This window comes from Monodelphis domestica, chromosome 6, assembly GCF_027887165.1.
Source record: "Monodelphis domestica isolate mMonDom1 chromosome 6, mMonDom1.pri, whole genome shotgun sequence".
NCBI classification, from domain to species: domain Eukaryota; kingdom Metazoa; phylum Chordata; class Mammalia; order Didelphimorphia; family Didelphidae; genus Monodelphis; species Monodelphis domestica.
In genome coordinates, this window is record NC_077232.1 from 62,445,280 (window position 1) to 62,462,982 (window position 17,703).

Here is a 17,703-nt window from a genome sequence, read left to right on the forward strand (position 1 = left end):
TTGTTAGCTTCAAATAGCATCATGCTTTGCACTTTTTTGGGTCTAGATCTGTGATTTAATCAGCCTAGAGAACTCAAGTTTAGACATTTTCTTCACGGATCTAGATTAACAACTTATCTGTAACTAATTTAGATAGTTACCTGCGGCACTAAAGGAAGGACATGCCAATGACGTATCTGTATATGTCAGAGATAGACTTGGAATCAAAATGATAGGAAGAAGTGCAAGTATGCTCTGCTCCACAGACTTCTTCTAGTACATCTAGAAAATAGACAAGACTAAATCCTGACACAGAAATCCAGAAAAAGGCAAGTGAATCCTTTGTCCAGCTTAACTTGGCATTGGGAGACAGAGATCTACAGACACTAAAGATTGGCGTCAGTTCTGAAGCACAATATATGTGAGCATTCTAGTGCCCAGGGAGAGACTGCATACCAGGGCAAGAGGAGAACCAAGACCCATATCAGGGTACCATGATGGGATCAGATGCCAACTGGCAGCTTTGTCTCCTACTACCCACTCCCAGATCACAGATCCAGAGAAGACTAAGAAAGAGAACTGGGATTAGAGGAATAGTGTCTGAGGTAGAAAAGTCCTGGACTTTATATGGAGAAAGGAGGAATTCAGAAAACAGCAGCACTGGTATTCTCCCTCAGACTATGGACACTGTTATTATGGGATATTTAAGGGGAAGAGACAAAAGGTAAACATCTAAATATTTTAAGTTTATTGATGGGGAAATGGGATAGGAATGAGGGTAATTCTTAATCTTATCCCCAACACTAATTCCCCTTAATGCTATCTTATTGGCTAATTTCCTAGGCTAAATAAGTTAAGTTCCCCCCAAAACAGAACCTCACAGACAGTCCAGAAATAGGCCAAGATCCCAGAGGTAAAGTCCAAATTAGGTCCAGTAGAGATTTGATGGATCTTTCTTTGGTCTTCAGTCTAGCTGCCAGCAGCCTGTTCAAGTCTCTCTCTCCTCAAGCTGGTATCTCACAAAGGGTCAGGTATCTTGTAGATAGGTGGAAATCATAGCTACCTCCAAAAGCTTCAGCAAGAAGTCTGGTTTCAGTTGGTACCACAACCCCCTTGGAATCTCGACCCAGGCTCTCATGTGATTCTGTGTCCCATGTCCCTGTCAATTAAATGCACCCTTTTCTCTGCTTACTACAACACAGAGCACAATCTTAAAGTGTCTAGCCCAGGTTCCAAAAAATAACCAAGACAGGAATCCCAGACCAAAGAGGAGCCTACAATTCTGCCACTTAGAACCAATAGAACTTTCTGGCTAGAGGATAGGGGCTGAGTCCAGTAGCAGTCTTCTTTTGTTCAGGCCCAATCCAGGAGAGGAACTTACAGAGCTTAGACCAGGAGAGAATCAATCATACTTTGCCATGAATCAGACCACTTTGGGAGCACTGAAAGCTTGCAGATCTCCAGCTTGTCTCTGATATCCTAGAATAGCACAGCACAGTACACTAAGAAAGCACCAACAGAACCAGCCCTGGACCTTCTCTCCAGTTGTGTAAAGAGCACAGCCATAACATCCAGTCTGAAGTCAGGAAGTCAACCGAAAGAATGGGAAAACAATCAAAGAACCTCACCATAATGAGTTCTTTTGATGGTAATGATGCTAAAGATATAAACATAGAAGAGAATGACTCCAAAATATCTACAAGCATTGGCTCAGAAAAAAAACAGCTTGGGCACAAACTCAGCAAGAATTTCTGGAAAAGATAAAACATGAGCTTTTAAAAGTTTACAAAATATCTTTATAAATGAAATGAATACTTGAAGAAAAAAATTGGAAAAGAAATGAAAAATATGAAATAATTTTTAATAGAATTAACAGCTTTGCACAAGAAGTACAAAACCTTGCCTAAAAACAAATTCCCTGAAAACCTGAATAGATCAAATAGAAGCCAAGGAGTCCATGGTATAATAAGAAATATTAAAACAAAGAAGAAAAGAAAGAAAGAAAGAAAGAAAGAAAGAAAGAAAGAAAGAAAGAAAGAAAGAAAGAAAGAAAGAAAGAAAGAAAGAAAGAAAGAAAGAAAGAAAGAAAGAAAGAAAGAAAGAAAGAAAGAAAGAAAGAAAGAAAGAAAAGGAAATCTAAGGTATCTCATAACAAAAACAAGTGATCTGATCTGGAAAACAGATGGAGAAGCAGTTTGAGAATCATTGGACTCTCTGAACACTATGACCAAAAAAAAAATAACCTACACATATAACTATTATAAGAAAACTGCCCAGATGTCTTAGAACCAGAAGAAGGCAAAGTGGAAGTAGAAAGAATGTACTGGTCACATCCTGAAAAAATCCCCAAATGAAAGCTATCAAGACTATTATAGCTCAAATCCAAAGTTTCCAGGTCAAAGAAGAAGTATCACAAGCAACCAGAAAGAAAGAATTCAAGTTCTGATGAATGACAGACTCAGGACCATACACAATTTAACAGCCTCAGCGTTAAAGGAGAAGAGAACTTGGAGTATGATATTCCGGAAGGTAAAGGATATGGTCTTACAATCAAGTATAACTTACGCACCAAAACTGAGTTTAATGTCATGGGTGTTGGGGATTGGGGAAAAATCTTTAATGAAATAGAGAACTTCCAAGTATTTACTGCTGGTGAAAAATCTAAAGCTCTGGAGAAGCTTTGAAGTTCAAACACAGTGAAGAGAAGCATAAAAAGGTAAACTTGAATGAACAATGATAAAGACCTAAACAGGGATAAACTGTTTCCATTAAACTATGGTGTGATGATACATGTGTTCTTTCGAACCCTAGCACCAAAAAGCAGAGATACTCCAAGTAGACAAGGTCTGGGAGTGTATGACCTTAAGAGAAGAATGGAAAAGAGAAGAGAAGGGAAATACATCAGGGGAGGAAAGTTATGGGAAATAATCAAGGTGCCCAAGTTTAGAAGTTTATACTTGAACTTCACCCTCATCTGAACTGGCCAAAGAAAGGAGAAACACACACACACACACACACACACACACACAGCATTGCGTACAGAAATACATTTCATTCAAAAGAGAAGTGGAGGAGGGAAAAGGAGGAGGAAGGAGGAGCAATTAGAGGAAAGATTGATTAAGGGAGAGATTAGACCTAAATAAAACAAAATCTAAGGATATACAAAAATATTTATAACTCTTTTTGAGGTAGCAAAAATGGGAATCTGAGGGAGTGTCCATAAATTGGGAAATGGATGACTAAATTATGGCTTGTAAATGTGATGGAATTCTATGGGGCTGAATGCTTATCAGGGTAATGACCAACTAGGAACACACACACACATGCACATAAATGAACTCATGTGCACTTGCACACAAACACACCTACACCCAAGGTTTGTTGGTTTGTTGGTTTTTTAAGAGAATACCCTCTGCTTAGGTGACTTCTCCCACTGACTGAATGACTCCTTTCAGAACCTCCATTTAAGGAAAGGGCATTGGCCAGCTATGTTTCATTCCATTCCAAATTGCTCTGTGCACTTCTTAAATCATGCCCCAGTGCTAGGTAGCCTGTTCTCCACCTCCCTCTCTTTTTTCCTTACTTTTATCTTCCCCCCAATGGAATGGGTGCTACTTGAAGACTGTCTTTCTCTTTGGATTTGTACTCTCAGCTCAATGCCTGGCAAATGTTTGTTGACTGATTATCAACATAAATTGTCCATGTTATCAGTCCCAAAATTTTACTTTGACATCCTTGAATTTATTTAAACTTTTAACAACTCTTAAGAGTAAAAACAAAATCCTTAAATTGGCTCCGATTGTGGGAAATAATATTTTCTTAGTCTTGAACTTCTTTATAATTCCTAAAAATTCTCCTTAATTCTGGCAATCTGGAATTTTTTAATAACAAATCCATGTTTACTCTTTCTGTACTATTAATTTTTTTCGCATTTATCACCTTCCCTCTCAATCCTCTTTCCAAATGGGAACTTGCACTTTTTAACTGACTTCATACAACTGCTTCCCCTAAACTACTACCCTTTGATCTAGACTTTTTCCTAGTTACGCTGTATCCTTTTGGAGGCAACACTATGAGAATATTATATAATCTTCCAAGGGTGGAGAGCCAAAGACTTTTTATAGATTGTGAGATAACGTTTTCTAATGCTTTTCTGTTACCCTTCTTGATGATGCCTCTATCTGGTTGATTCTTTTGATCCGAGAAGTCCATTGATCTGATGTCTTCAGGGAATAATCAGGGAACCAGCATTTAGCCAGACTCTGGGCTATGGGTACCAAAAAAAAAGTCAGAAAGTCCTAACCTTCAAAGGAAGTACGTTGGAGCAGGGGACACAGCATGTACTCATTAGTGTAGATGAAGCAAACACAAGGTCATTTCAGGGGGAAGGCCCTCCCAGCTGTGAACTGTCCACAGTGACTGCTAGATCTCTTTCCTGGGTCAGCATTGTCACCTCAAAGTTTACAATCCATTCAGCAGAGTTTGGATTATTTCCCCCAAATCTTGGAAGCTCCTGTGCTTTTCTCTTCCCATTCACATGGCCTCACAAAATCTTTTTGTACTTTCTTCCCTTCAGCTTGGTTTTTTCACCCTCTGGAAGAGCTGAAGTGCCATTTGCAAAGCTGAAGATTTTATTGCTTCTTGCTCTCCTTTCAAGGTCACATAAAAGTTTCCCTAAGCTATTTGTGATCCAAAAAAGGAGCCCTTCCCACCGCCATACTATGCAGTAACTCAGATTTTTAAATGGTCTTTGGTATGGAACTTTGTTAGATGCTTTTTGAATATCTACATAGATAGTGCTCACAGATCTCCTTTCATTCACATAAATCTTTACCCTTCCCACATCTCTAACCTAAACTGTTTTCTCTTTATAGAAGTCTCAATATATACTAAGTGTTGGAGTGATCCTACCTGTTTTTATAGATTCATCAATGTGCCAACTGCCATAGTGAAACTCACAGGCCTCTAATCTCTAGGGTTTCTTCTTGATTAAGATTGAGGACTAGGGTAGTTGGGTGGCTCGGTGCACAGAGAGCCAGGCCTGGAGACAGGAGGTCCTGGGTTCAAATCTGACCTCGGACATCCCTTAACTGCGACCCTGGACTTAACCTCCATTGTCTAGCCCTTACTGCTGTTCTGCCTTGTAACCAATAGTTAGGGTCAATTCTAAGATAGAAAATAAGGGTTTGTTGTTTATTAGAGTGGGGACCACATTCATCTATCTCAGCCTAAATTTATTACTGAAAAGAGACAAATCTACTCCTCTTCCAGCTGAGGAAACTGAGGCTCAAGATGGATTTGTAACTTACAAAAGGGTCACAGAGGAAGTAGAAGAGCCAGGATTTGATCCTGGGTATTCTTAACTTTTAATCCAATTCTCTTTCTAATAGCTATAGCTAGCTAATACTTAAAAAGCTCTTTTCAGTTTTACAAAGTGCTTTACATAGATTACCTCATTTTGTCCTCACCTCAACCCTAGGGGTACATGGGATTATGATCCCCAATATACAGATGACCAAACTAAGAGAGGTCAAAGTACTTGCTAGAGGTCACAACTAGTCTGAGACAGGATTCTAACTCAAGTCTACCTCATTCCAAGTGCATCTTGCTCTTTACCATGGACCTAGCTATATATACAACCTTAATTCTGCTATTTCAGCCTTTTATAATAATCATGTCAGATTTTAGCCAAGAGTTCTACAATATAAATTCTGTTTCTTCAGAACTCTTATATACCATCTGACTCTGGTGAAATAACATCATTTATTTTGTTAGACTTTTACCACCCTGTGCATTTACCATCATTTGAAATTATATCCAGTTATCAAAAGATTTTCTCCTATATCTTTAGTAAAGGTATTGAAAACTGAAGTATCTACTCAGTCTGTTTATTGTCTTCTTTTATCCTTGAGCAGGTCTTTCTATACTATCTGCAGTCATCAGCAAATTCCATTGTCTTTAACTGGTTTCATCCTTTTGAAATAGTTAAATTAAATATTAGAGATCATCCAATCAAACTCCAAGATTTCTTTCCTTTTCCATTGTTACTTGGCCAAAAGAACACTCAAGTTTATTTCATATGTAACAACAGCATCTTGTTTTAAAATGCCAATTAAGTTCACCGAGTAAACAGCCATTTAGGTATATTTTAAAAGTTAATTCTCTTGAGGGACAGCTGGATGGCTCAGTAGACTGAGAGCCAAGCCCACACATGGGAGGTCCTGAGTTCAAATTTGACCTCAGACTCTGTGTGACGCTGGGAAAGTCACTTGACCCCCATTGCCTAGCCCTTACTGCTCTTCTGCCTTGGAATCAATACATAGTATTGAATCTAAGATAGAAGGTAAGGATTTTTAAAAAAAGTTAATTCTCTTCCTCAAAATGTAAATCTTTCATTTTTTAAAAAAAGAAACCATGGTTGAAAGAGAAAAGTAATTTACCCACAGTAATGTAGCTGGTTATTCTATCATGCTATACAAATTCTTTTGAAACCCTTTACAAAGATACTTTTCAAATAACATATTTTAATATTGATTTGGAAGTGTAAAGCATGAAATCTTCTCAAATAGATTATATAACTTAAAATTATTTTGAAGTTATTCAACAAGCCAGCTTCATATTGAGTTTATGTTTCTTTTACAAATGACTGCTATTTACTAATGTGGCATTTGCTATTTACCAAAAAACCATTTGCTGAGAATACAATCATTTATATCTTTATATGTAGCTTTTTTTCCAGGATATTTTTGTCTAATAACATCAAATCTAATAAAGTCAAGTCTAATAAAGTCAAAATAAAACAGATAAGTTAGACCATCTTTAGAGCTTCCTTTTTTCTTCTCTTTCTTGTCTCCCATGACTTGTATGTGTTCCCCAAATATCTCTTTCTTCATCCTTTTCACACAGTTTCTCTGCCAAGAAAAACCCTTCTATGTGCACAAGTTGTCATCTTCTTCAGCTGATTACCCCCTCTATCATGGCTGCCCATTTTCTCACTAATCTTCAGTTTTTCTCTATCTACTGAGGGTTTCCTTGTGGTCTAGAAACATGTGTTCCATCCTTCAAAAACTTTCACTGGATCCAACCATTTCCCATCAGCTCTCTTCCTATATCTCTCCTTCTTTTCCAGGATAAACTCTTTCAGAAAACTGTCTACAATCTCCACTTCCAAATTCCCCTCATCTCACTCTCCTCTAAACTTTCTGCATTCTGGCTTCTGACCTTATTCATTGAAACAGCTCTCTAAAAAATTAGCAATGATCTCTTAATTGAAAAGTCTTTCCTCAGTCCTCATCCTTCTTGACCTCTCTGTAGCCTTTGACAATGTTAGTCACCTACTTTCCCTTGACTCTTTTCTCTAGGTTGTTAGGACATTGCTTCTCCTAATTTCCCTCCTATTGATCTAAAGGACTCTTCAGTTTCCTTTGCTAGATCTTCCTCTAAGGTCACAACCACTAACCAGAGAAGTCTCCCAAAGGTCCGTCAAACTTTTTATGAAAAAGGCCAGATAATAAATAATTTCAGCTTTACAAGCCAACAAGTAAAATCAAGAACATTGTATAGGTATTCATTAACAAAAGAAAATACATTTACACAAATTTTGTTACTTACAGAATTCAAAATATAATCATTATAGCAGAGTGCAAGTTTTTGTAATACAGGTCCATTAGTGATACAAATGGCATTCTTTTCGGGGGGAGGAAATAACATTTCTCTTAATTGGGATTCAAAATTAGTATTCCTAGCATCAAAATAGGTCATAAATGTTCAATTCTGATATGTAATGTGATTTCACATATTTTGTCTCTGAAAATGGCTTTTCACACAGATAAGTACTGCCAAATACTGACATCATTCCATAAATATGATTTTAATTGAACACATTCATCGCTCATGAGACATTTATAAAAATTTTAGTAGAATCTTCCTCATACTTGCCTTTTAGCATGTCATTATATTTCAGATTAATCACTTCCACTTGAAGGTTAGGTGGAAGTTCCTCAATTGCAGAATTAAGTGGACTTGAAATATGGGCATTTCTTTTGCACTTGGATCAAAGGTCTGAAAAATGTTGTTAGAACTTTGGAAATACATGCTGCAAGTTTGTGTGGGAATAGAGGTCTTGCTTCTTGTTTTAACTTTTGACAGTACAGAAAGTATATAAATAAACTTGGCTTTTGTGATTCAAATGTTAGTTGTCATCAAGTTGACTTTAATATAAGTTGTGCATGTAAGCAGTATTTTCCCCCCTAATATTAGATTGAATTCTTTAAGAATTAGCGAGACTGAATACAAAGGAAGGGGGCTTTGCAGTCCCAGATCTCAAACTATATTACAAAGCAGCAGTCATCAAAACAATTTGATACAGGCTAAGTGACAGAAAGGAGGATCAGTGGAATAGACTTGGGGCAAGTGAACTCAGCAAGACAGTATATGATAAACCCAAAGATCCCAGATTTTGAGACAAAAACCCACTATTCAATAAAAACTGCTAGGAAAATTGGAAGACACTGTGGGGGAGATTAAGTTTGGATCAACACCTCACACCCGACACCAAGATAAATTCAAAATGGGTGAATGACTTGAATATAAAGAAGGAAATTATAACTAAATTAGGCAAACACAGAATAGTATACATGTGAGACCTTTGGGAAAGGAAAGACTTTAAAATCAAGCAAGACATAGAGTCACAAAATGTAAAATAAATAATTTTGACTACCAAAAAAAAAGAATTAGCGAGACTGCAGCAAAAGCCATTTAAAAAAATATTGATAATGAAGGTAATTTCTACAAAAGTTTTTCTTTCAAATAGAATTAAAATAAAACTAGGAGATCTTCTAGGAGATCTTTCACTGGCTTTTTGAAAATTAAATTGTTTAATGACCAGATTGAAATTGGCTCATTTATCATTAAAGTGAAAAAAACAGTAAACCCTTTATGCAAGCTTTTTCCTTTGAGGTGTGAGGTGACATGACCTACCCTTTCTACCACTGTTGGTTTATTCCCTATAGACAACTCATTATATGACCTTGGGTGAGTCTTTTGAATTTTGTGGCATTTAGTTGCATCATCTTTTGAACAAGAAGGTCTCTAAATTATATCTCACTGTGCTACCTTAGGAGTTCAAAAGGACAAGAGCTGCCTTATTGGTTTACTCACTGTCAGAGTTAGTGATTCTCTAATCTCATTTATTTTAAATTACTCAACTCCCTGGTAAATTACAGAAAAAAGTGCATCTCTTCCCCCAAACCAAAAACAGTTCCCTGGGTTCATGCCTTTGGTATTTGTGAGTACTCTTCACTGTTCTTAGCTGGAATTGATTACAGGACAAAGCAGCAGGATTCATGCAGGAGTATTCATTTATTTCTGCCAGATAATGTGGAAAAACATCAAATGCTTAGTCCCTAAAAGAGACCAAGAGAAATCGATTTGAAGACTTGGTGAAACTTTTTGCATTTCCTTTGAAACTCCTTCATTCCCTTTTGCTTGTGTTTTGTAAATTAGTTTCCAATCTTGCATGATTATTATTGAGTGCCCACATTGCACTAAAAGTAATTAAAGGAAATCTCCTTGGCTCTAGTCTTTGGCTGGTTAGCAAACAAATATTCTGTTCTTCAAGGAGTCAAATTGTGTTCAGCATCCTTTTGATTTTGAGCTTTATGTTATAGTTTTGAAATCTGTTCGATCTCTCTTCCCTTTAACAACCAGATTTGGGGGGGGAAAGAGGGGAGCAGTCATCTACACTAATCGCCTCCACTTCCTCTCACTTTTCATTCCTTTCCAATATGGTTTTACCACTCAACTGAAATGACCCTTTCCAAGATTACCAATATCTTAACTGCTTAATCACAAAGTCCTTTTTTCATTCCTCATCCTTCTTGAACTCTTTGCAGCATGTGACACTGTTGACCATCCCAAGACGCACAGAAAAACCAATTGTCATCTCCTGTGTTTCTGTGTCTCTCTTCTGTCTTAGTCTGTCTTTCTTTTTTTCTCACATATCCTTCCGTCCTTTCTTTACAGGATTTTCACCTTTGTCATACCCATGACTATGGGAATCCCATCAGGCTCTTTGCTGGGCCCACTTTTTTACTTTCTCTTAAGAATTATATCAGCCCTACTAGGTTCAATTATCTCTATGCATATAATTCCCAGATTTATAGGTCCATCCCTAATCTCTCTCTTCAATGCCAATCACGTAACCAGCTGCTTATATACCTTCTATGTGTATCTCAAGCTCAATATGTCCAAAAGACATTCTCTTCTGCACCACTTCCAAAAACCCAACCTATCTCAAACGTCCCATTTTCTTGAGGGCAGGATTATCCTATCAATCGACTAGGATTACACCTATAAATCATCTTTAACTCTCATTTTAAATCAGTGATTATATTTTGTTGTTTCTTACTTCACATCTCTTGCATTAATCTCCCGTCTTTCCACTCAGATGGCTACCATCCTAGTTTGGAGCTATATCATCTCTCATTTAGACTTTGCAACAAACTCTATTTCCAGTTTCTTCATCTCCAATTCACTCTGCACAGTTGCCAGGATAACCATCCTAAAGTGAAAAGTCTGACTGTATGAGTCCTCTGCTCGAGGGTCTTCACAATTCAAGAACCTATCGTCCCTAGGATCAAATGCTAACATCTTAACATGACCTTTAAAGTCCTTCACAATCTGATACCAGCATGCTTCTCCAACTCTGAACTGTTTCCCTTTACACACAAAGTTCTAGCCAGCCATACTGGCCTACTTGCTATTCCCCAAACTCAAAATTCCATTTCCCATTTTATACCTGTGCCTAATATGTACTTTCTGCTTACCTCTGACTTAGAGAATCTTTGTCTTCTAGTCAAAAAAGATTTGACTTTTTTTAAAATGAAAAATCTTTAAAGAACCTTTTTTTTCCTTTGGGAAAAGGACCTGTTTGCATAAATATACTCATTACAGCTCTTTTTGGAGGCAAAAATTGGAAATTTCCATCATTGGGGAATGGCTGAATAAGTTGTAATATATGAGAATTATGGAATACTATTGTGCTATAAGAAATAACAAGCAGGATGATTCCAGCAAAATCTGGAAAGACATATGAACTGATGCAAAGTGAAGTAAGTAGAACCAAAAGAACATTATACACAGTGACATCAATATTTCTTGATGAACAACTACAAATGATCTAGTTATTCTCATCAATGCAATGATGCAAGACAATCTCAGAACCGCAGGATGAAAAATGCTATCTGCTCTATGACAAATAACTAATGTAGTCTGAATTGAGACTGCAACATACTACATTTCATTTTCTTTTTTTTTTGTTTCTATTTGAGAAGTCTTCCACAAAGTGACTAACATAGAAAAATGCTTTACATGATGACACATATAAAATATATATCAGATTGTTTATTGGCTCAGGAGGAGGGGCAGGCAAGGAGGGAGGGTCAGAAGAAAGGAGAGAATTTGGAACTCAACTTTTTTAAATAAATGTTTAAAAAATTGTTGTTACATGTAATAGAGGAAAAATAACATATTTTTCTCTTTGTCATCTATTTATTGTTCTCCTTCCAGTTTCATCCTTATGTGCCTAATAATAATTTTCCTTAATTGAATTTCTCACCAGGAATTCCTAAAATTTACTTATCCTCTCCACATATTATTGTTTTATGAGGTGATTCATCATGTTTCTACAAAGAATTTTATGTTTTAATCATATTCTAACCTGCATCTGTCCTGGACTACAATATCTCTTTACTTAGCAAAGAGATCAGATATTTATTAGCTGAGTCAGTTCTTGGTTGTTTTCATCTTCTCTTTCCATCAATTTATTTATAACTATATTCTTTAGGAAATAGTTATAAGCTGTGTGTCTATATCCATTCTATCAGTTTCCCTTTTTTAGCATCAATAACTTGTTTAAAAGTTTGTTGTTTCATTTGTATACCTATTTTTTCTCATTTTTAATCTTATAATTTTGAATTAATTTTATCTTTGTTTTAACAAGTCAGTGGCTAGCCTCACACAAACAACAATCATTCAGGAAGGTTTCCCACGGAGAAAGGAGTTGTTCCTTGAACATTAAAATATAACCCACTAAATTTTTTGTTACATATAGTTTCTTGCCACATGTTCCAGGTTCTTTTCTTGAAGAAAGGATTTATGATCTATAAACAAAAACCTTTTTTACACCCAATCTTTTGACTGCTTTTGTTTTGTTCTTTTTTATCGTGTTTCCTAGTATACCTTTTGCTTTTTGCCCCTGTGCTCAAAGCTATTGATTATCCAAGGATATGTTGATTTAATTTAGAAAGGCTTATCTAGTTCACCTCCCCATTCTCTTCAGCAGACATTGGAGCATGAAGCCAAAGTTGATCTTCTTTGCAAATGCTTATCATGAGCAAGCATTTATCACTAAAGATGGCCAGTTATTACAGGAAATGCTATTTCTATAAAATCCACTCTGCCAACTCCTTTAATTTGGGACACTATCTCAACATTTTGTGGCTTTGTCTTTTTATCTTCTTTTAAAGAATATGTTGCTACCCTAAACTTCAGTGTAAATAAGCAACTTCCTAACATATCCTTTTCCAAAGGTGTTTGTAACCTTACTCATTTTTCTGGATGATCAGTCTAGAAGAGAGGGTTGTTTTTGTTTTTGTTTTTTTAATCAAAAACATTTTTAGGTACCCAAAACCATCATCTGAGTCAGAGAATTAAATGTCAGCCTGATATAAACTTCATTTCTCTTGTGTAAACAACCTAAGAAATGTCTAACTATATATTTCCTTAGACCTTTTTAAGAACTTATAAATGCTGTATACATTTAAGAGACTATCATAGTTATGTTGAATTTAGTAACAAAAAAAGTAAAAAACTTAAACTATTTTGCATGTGGCTTTAAGCCACTGAAACCTTCAACAAAGTAAACCTAGAGTTCTCAGCCCAGGCTTTACTTTTACTTTTTACCAGGGAGAATTTACATTTATAACTCTAAGGCAAGGCAGACATTTTCTTATCTCTTTCACCTCTGACCTAAACTGAGAGCAGCCACCAGTAGGCTGTAGACTGGTAAGAGATGAACCATAGAGGGGCAGAGATGCACACTCAGACATGTGATTGCCCTTCTCTACCTTTATGAAAATATTCCACTTTCTTCACCTACCATACTGGAAAAAATTATATAAGATACAGGCACGAGATCCTAATTTATATAAGTCACAATCACTTGGCAAGAGGAATTGCTGAATTATATTTCTTTGTTTTGTTTTAATATGTCTCTATTTGGCCTAACTTTGCATTATTTGGGGGGAAAAAAACTGGAAAATCCAGAGCTTTATACAAAGACAAAGTGAATTCCACATAAAGTCCTAGAGATAATAATTTTGCATTTACAAATAATCTACCTTGTCTATAAAAAAAGTCATTATGTTCTCCAATCCATTTGCGAATAACATATTTACTTTTATTAGTATGAAGTCAGTCTATGTCTTTGTGAATTGTGTGAATTACATATATCAGTTCAAATTTTCTTCTAAATATAGCTTTGTTCCAGCCAGCTAGCTAATGTAAACTAAATAGAGGCCTTGTGGTATAATCAAAAGAGTCCTAGATATGGAGTCAAGAGAAACCTGAGCTTTAACCCGATGCCTAATATGGGCTGTGTGACCTTAGTATAGTATGGTTTTGTGATAGCAAATAGCCAACCTTTGAACCTAGAACCTCTGACTCCAAAACAAGCACTCTCTCCACTATATCACTCTGCTTAATAAAATGTATAAGCCTTACTTTGCAGGATTATTATGAGAATCAAATAAGAGAGGTTAAAGGAGAAATCAAGCACTCTGTCGATCTTAGAAACTAAAGAAAATGTGTGTTGTTACCTAGCAAACAATGATGGTAACTAATTTTTCAGAGGTGAAACTAGAAGTTTTCAAGGAAAAAGTCTGGGGACTTAGGAATTTCTAGGTACCTTTCTTAAGGGCTAAGCAGAACTTCGGATTTAAAAAAGTAATAAAGAATTGGAAAAGGATGTCTATAGAAACTTATTAGTGAAACTAGTTCTATGTGATCTGCAATAGTGTCATCTTCCATGCATGGCCTTTTGTCAGTAAGCAGTAAGGATGCTCTTGGAGGTTGGATTAGTACTCAATAGGAATATTGTAAAAAGGTGCTTCATCCTTTAACCCATACTTCCATAAGCATCCTTATTGATGAAGGAGCTCACTCCCATTTAAGTTGCCCCTTCTGTCACTAGACACTTTTCATTGTTGTTCTTAACGTAAAACCAGACTTTTTTTTTTAAACCTTACCTTCCGTCTTGGAGTCAATACTGTGTTTTCGCTCCAAGGCAGAAGAGTGGTAAGGATAGGCAATGGGGGTCAAGTGACTTGCCCAGGATCACACAGCTGGGAAGTGTCTGAGATCAGATTTGAACCCAGGACCTCCTATCTCTAGATCTGGCTCTCAATCCACTGAGCCACTCAGCTGCCCCCTAAAACCAGACTCTTAATAACTTCCTCTCACTAACTCTGACTCCCCTCTCAGAAGCCACACAGAATAAGTTGAATTACAGCCCTCCACATATTAGGAGAGTCAAATGACATGGAACCATAGCATAGAAAGTTACATAGGTCTTCTATCTTCTCCCCTTCATTTAAATGACTTGCCCAAAGTCACATGAATAATAAGTTGCTTGACCGGGATTCAAACCTAGGTCTTCTGACTTGGAATTCAGTGGGGTTTCCCCCCCATTTATACCATAACTGCCCCCCATAAGCATCTTCTTCAGACTCCTTTAGCCAGTTCTCATATGGCATGGTTTTCCATACCCGATATACTAGTCAAAATTAGTCAAACCCCCAAATAAGTTCCTTGGCAAAAGAAATTACCTCCCTCCCCTCCAAAGCATCATAGATAATAGGCCCAGTAGCAAGGAATGTAAGAGAGGGAAGGAGTAGCCCAAGGTGCACAATCTCAATGGTACTCATACTTCCCCACCCCCAGTAGTGCCTTCTTTTGAGTTTCAGGGTATCTCTTTGTAGCAGTCCTAAAACCTGTCAAGAATATCAATTTCAGACCTCCCAGAAATAGAAAAAAATTAATACATATTAACTTGATCATTTAAAAAACTCATATGAAATAAAATAATTAATCTAATTTAAACAAAAATAAAAAAATGTAAATGAAACTATAGTTGTATTCATTGCTTTGGTTTATATCTTTTATCTTTTGGATTTCCATAAAATGTTTAAAGAATTACAGCTTAATTGTGAATATCTTAGCTACAATACATAAAGTTGATTTTTCCAAGTGTTTCCAATTACTCTAAATTGAGTATTGTTAGCAGTTTGTTTGTTTTGCTTTTTGCTTTCAACTTATATTTTCCTTTGCTATAAAATTGATCTACCTTAGAACAACTTCCAGTAGTAGACCTGCTTTTCTAAAATGTAATTTGGCATCGAGGAAACTGTGACCTAGAATGTGATTTAAATTCACATCCAATTTCAGTTCAGTATGGGTTCAAATCAGTTCCAAGGATTTGCTAAGCCACCTAGTATGATTCTCAAGAATGCTCACTGTCTGATGCTGAAGGATTACAGAAGTAAAAAAAAAATTGTAGTACCTGCCTTCGGGGAGTGCTTCACACCTTTTTAGAGAGAGATAAGTCTTACCCTTGGGAAATAAAAAAAATAATGTCCTATGCAATAAATTAAGTGGAGAGGATAGACCCAGTGAGTCAGAATTACAGAGAGGACTCTACAATCCCATGGTCCCTATTTCTACGAAGGAAACCACCATCCCTCTAGGGTCACAACCTCAATGTCATCCTTGACTTCCCAATACCCAAATCAAATCTGCTGCCAAGTCTTGTGGTTTCTGCCTTCACAAAATCTCTCATATTTATCTCTTATTCCCTGTCTGGCTTCAGGTCCTCGTCAACTCATCCTCAGATTAATGCAGTAGCCTTTGCTTCCTTCTAACTCCTGGCCTTCTCAGTGGCTGTCCCCCTGCCTGGAACGTTCTCTCCTCACAACCAGCTCTAGACTTCTCTAACTTCTTTCAAAATTCACCCCAAATCCCACCTTCAGCCAGAAGGCTTTCCTGGTCCCCTCCACCACTCGTTCCTTCAATCTGGGATTACCTCCCATTCACACGGTAGCTTCTATGTCCATGGGTTGCATGTTGTCTCCTCCATTAGAATGTGAACTTGAGGGCAAGGGCCTTATTTTTATTCTCTCCATGTCCCCAGCACTTAGCACAGAGCCTGGCACATGTAAGGGTGCTCAATAAAAGCTTGTCAGTTGTTAGAATATTAGTTCTTTGAGAACAAAAACTGTTTCCTTACCAACTTTTTGTCCCCAGCACCTACCTCATCATTCCCATTTAATAAATGTTTGTGGAAGCGAGGGAGGGAGGAGGAGAAAAGGAAAGAAACTTATACTGCTTGTCACCAAGAACAAGGGATCTGGGAGTTGTCTAAAGGAGCTGGAAAAGCAAAGGATCTGAGACCAAGGTCATTCCCAGGAGAGCTGTCTCAGGTCCTGGTGTAGCACCATCTCCACCTTTGCCTTTGATTCTGAGCCTGGCCTGTGTTGTGTTGAGCGATGTCCATATCTGTCATAAAAGCTTGTAACTTGTTTGCTTCTCTTACAGATCCCCTCAGCTGGCTCTTTGTATCACCCTTCTGCTAAACTTGCCTCCTCTGTGCCTTCCAGAAAGGAGGTTGGGGAACCTGGAATTCAGTTTGGCCAACACTTCCTAAGCACCCACAACTATATTGCAAGGCATTTACTAAGTACTAGGAAGACAAAATAAAAAAAATTTTTTAATCACTTTTGTCCTCTGGTTGAAATAGACAGAGATAGAACGAGCAGTGAATGACAGGTGCCAAAATAAGTTCCTAGGAATCATTCTAAGATTAGGGCAGCCAAGGAGGGATGCTACAATCAACCTTCTTGGATTTCAGTTGGATATGTCTGCAATAATATTCATATTTCTTTATTTTGTTTTGTTTAAGGACTGTTCTACCTTAGAAGAATATAACATTGCAGCAGCATTATTGCCTTTGACAAGTGCTTTCTACAGGGTAAGTTTGAATGAAGTTTAAATAAGTTATTTCCGATTTACTTAACCATATTGCTTTCATTTACATTTAATTTATAAACATTTATTCATTAAGCCCTTATAAGGCCCTGTGCCACAATGGGAATTCAAAGATTATTTTTAATATTCCCTAGCATCAAGAAGTCTTATATTCAAATAAATCAACTTTTTTAAATGGGTCTCTTAAATCAATTGGAAGGAAGGCCTAATCAGAGCACATATTTAAAATTTCTTGGGTACATCTTAATTTTCTTCTCTCTAAAATGAAGAAAACAAAAACATGCCAGCCCAACTAATCTGTGAATTAAATACATATACTTTTTCTTCAGAAGAACTTTTAAAATTTTACTTCATATATTTAGCTTCAAATAAACCCTTCTGTGGTGCTTGTGAATTTGTTCAAAAAGCCAGTTATTTAATTTTCTTTCTTATCTTTAGCTCACTACAAATGTTACATGGAAACATCAATAAAATATAGTCAAATTTTCAGAAAAATGCAATGATGACAATAAGATTTCTCTTTAATATTAGATTTAATAGTTATTATCAGTTTGTTTGTTCTTTGTTTATCTTCATCATCATTATTAGAACCACACTGAAACTGGACTACTTTCAAGTCTTCAC

At 36.6% G+C, this 17,703-nt stretch overlaps 1 protein-coding gene across 6 annotated transcripts in view; it reads left to right on the forward strand.

Annotated features, from left to right (window-relative positions):
- The window catches only part of SBF2 (SET binding factor 2), a 522,987-nt gene that overhangs the window by 374,024 nt on the left and 131,260 nt on the right, over positions 1-17,703 (forward strand). For all 6 annotated transcript variants that reach the window (XM_056802096.1, XM_056802098.1, XM_056802099.1 and 3 more), the window contains one exon: positions 16,994-17,062. In XM_056802096.1, the coding sequence (XP_056658074.1) occupies positions 16,994-17,062 (69 nt within the window). The remainder of the gene's footprint in view (positions 1-16,993; positions 17,063-17,703) is intronic.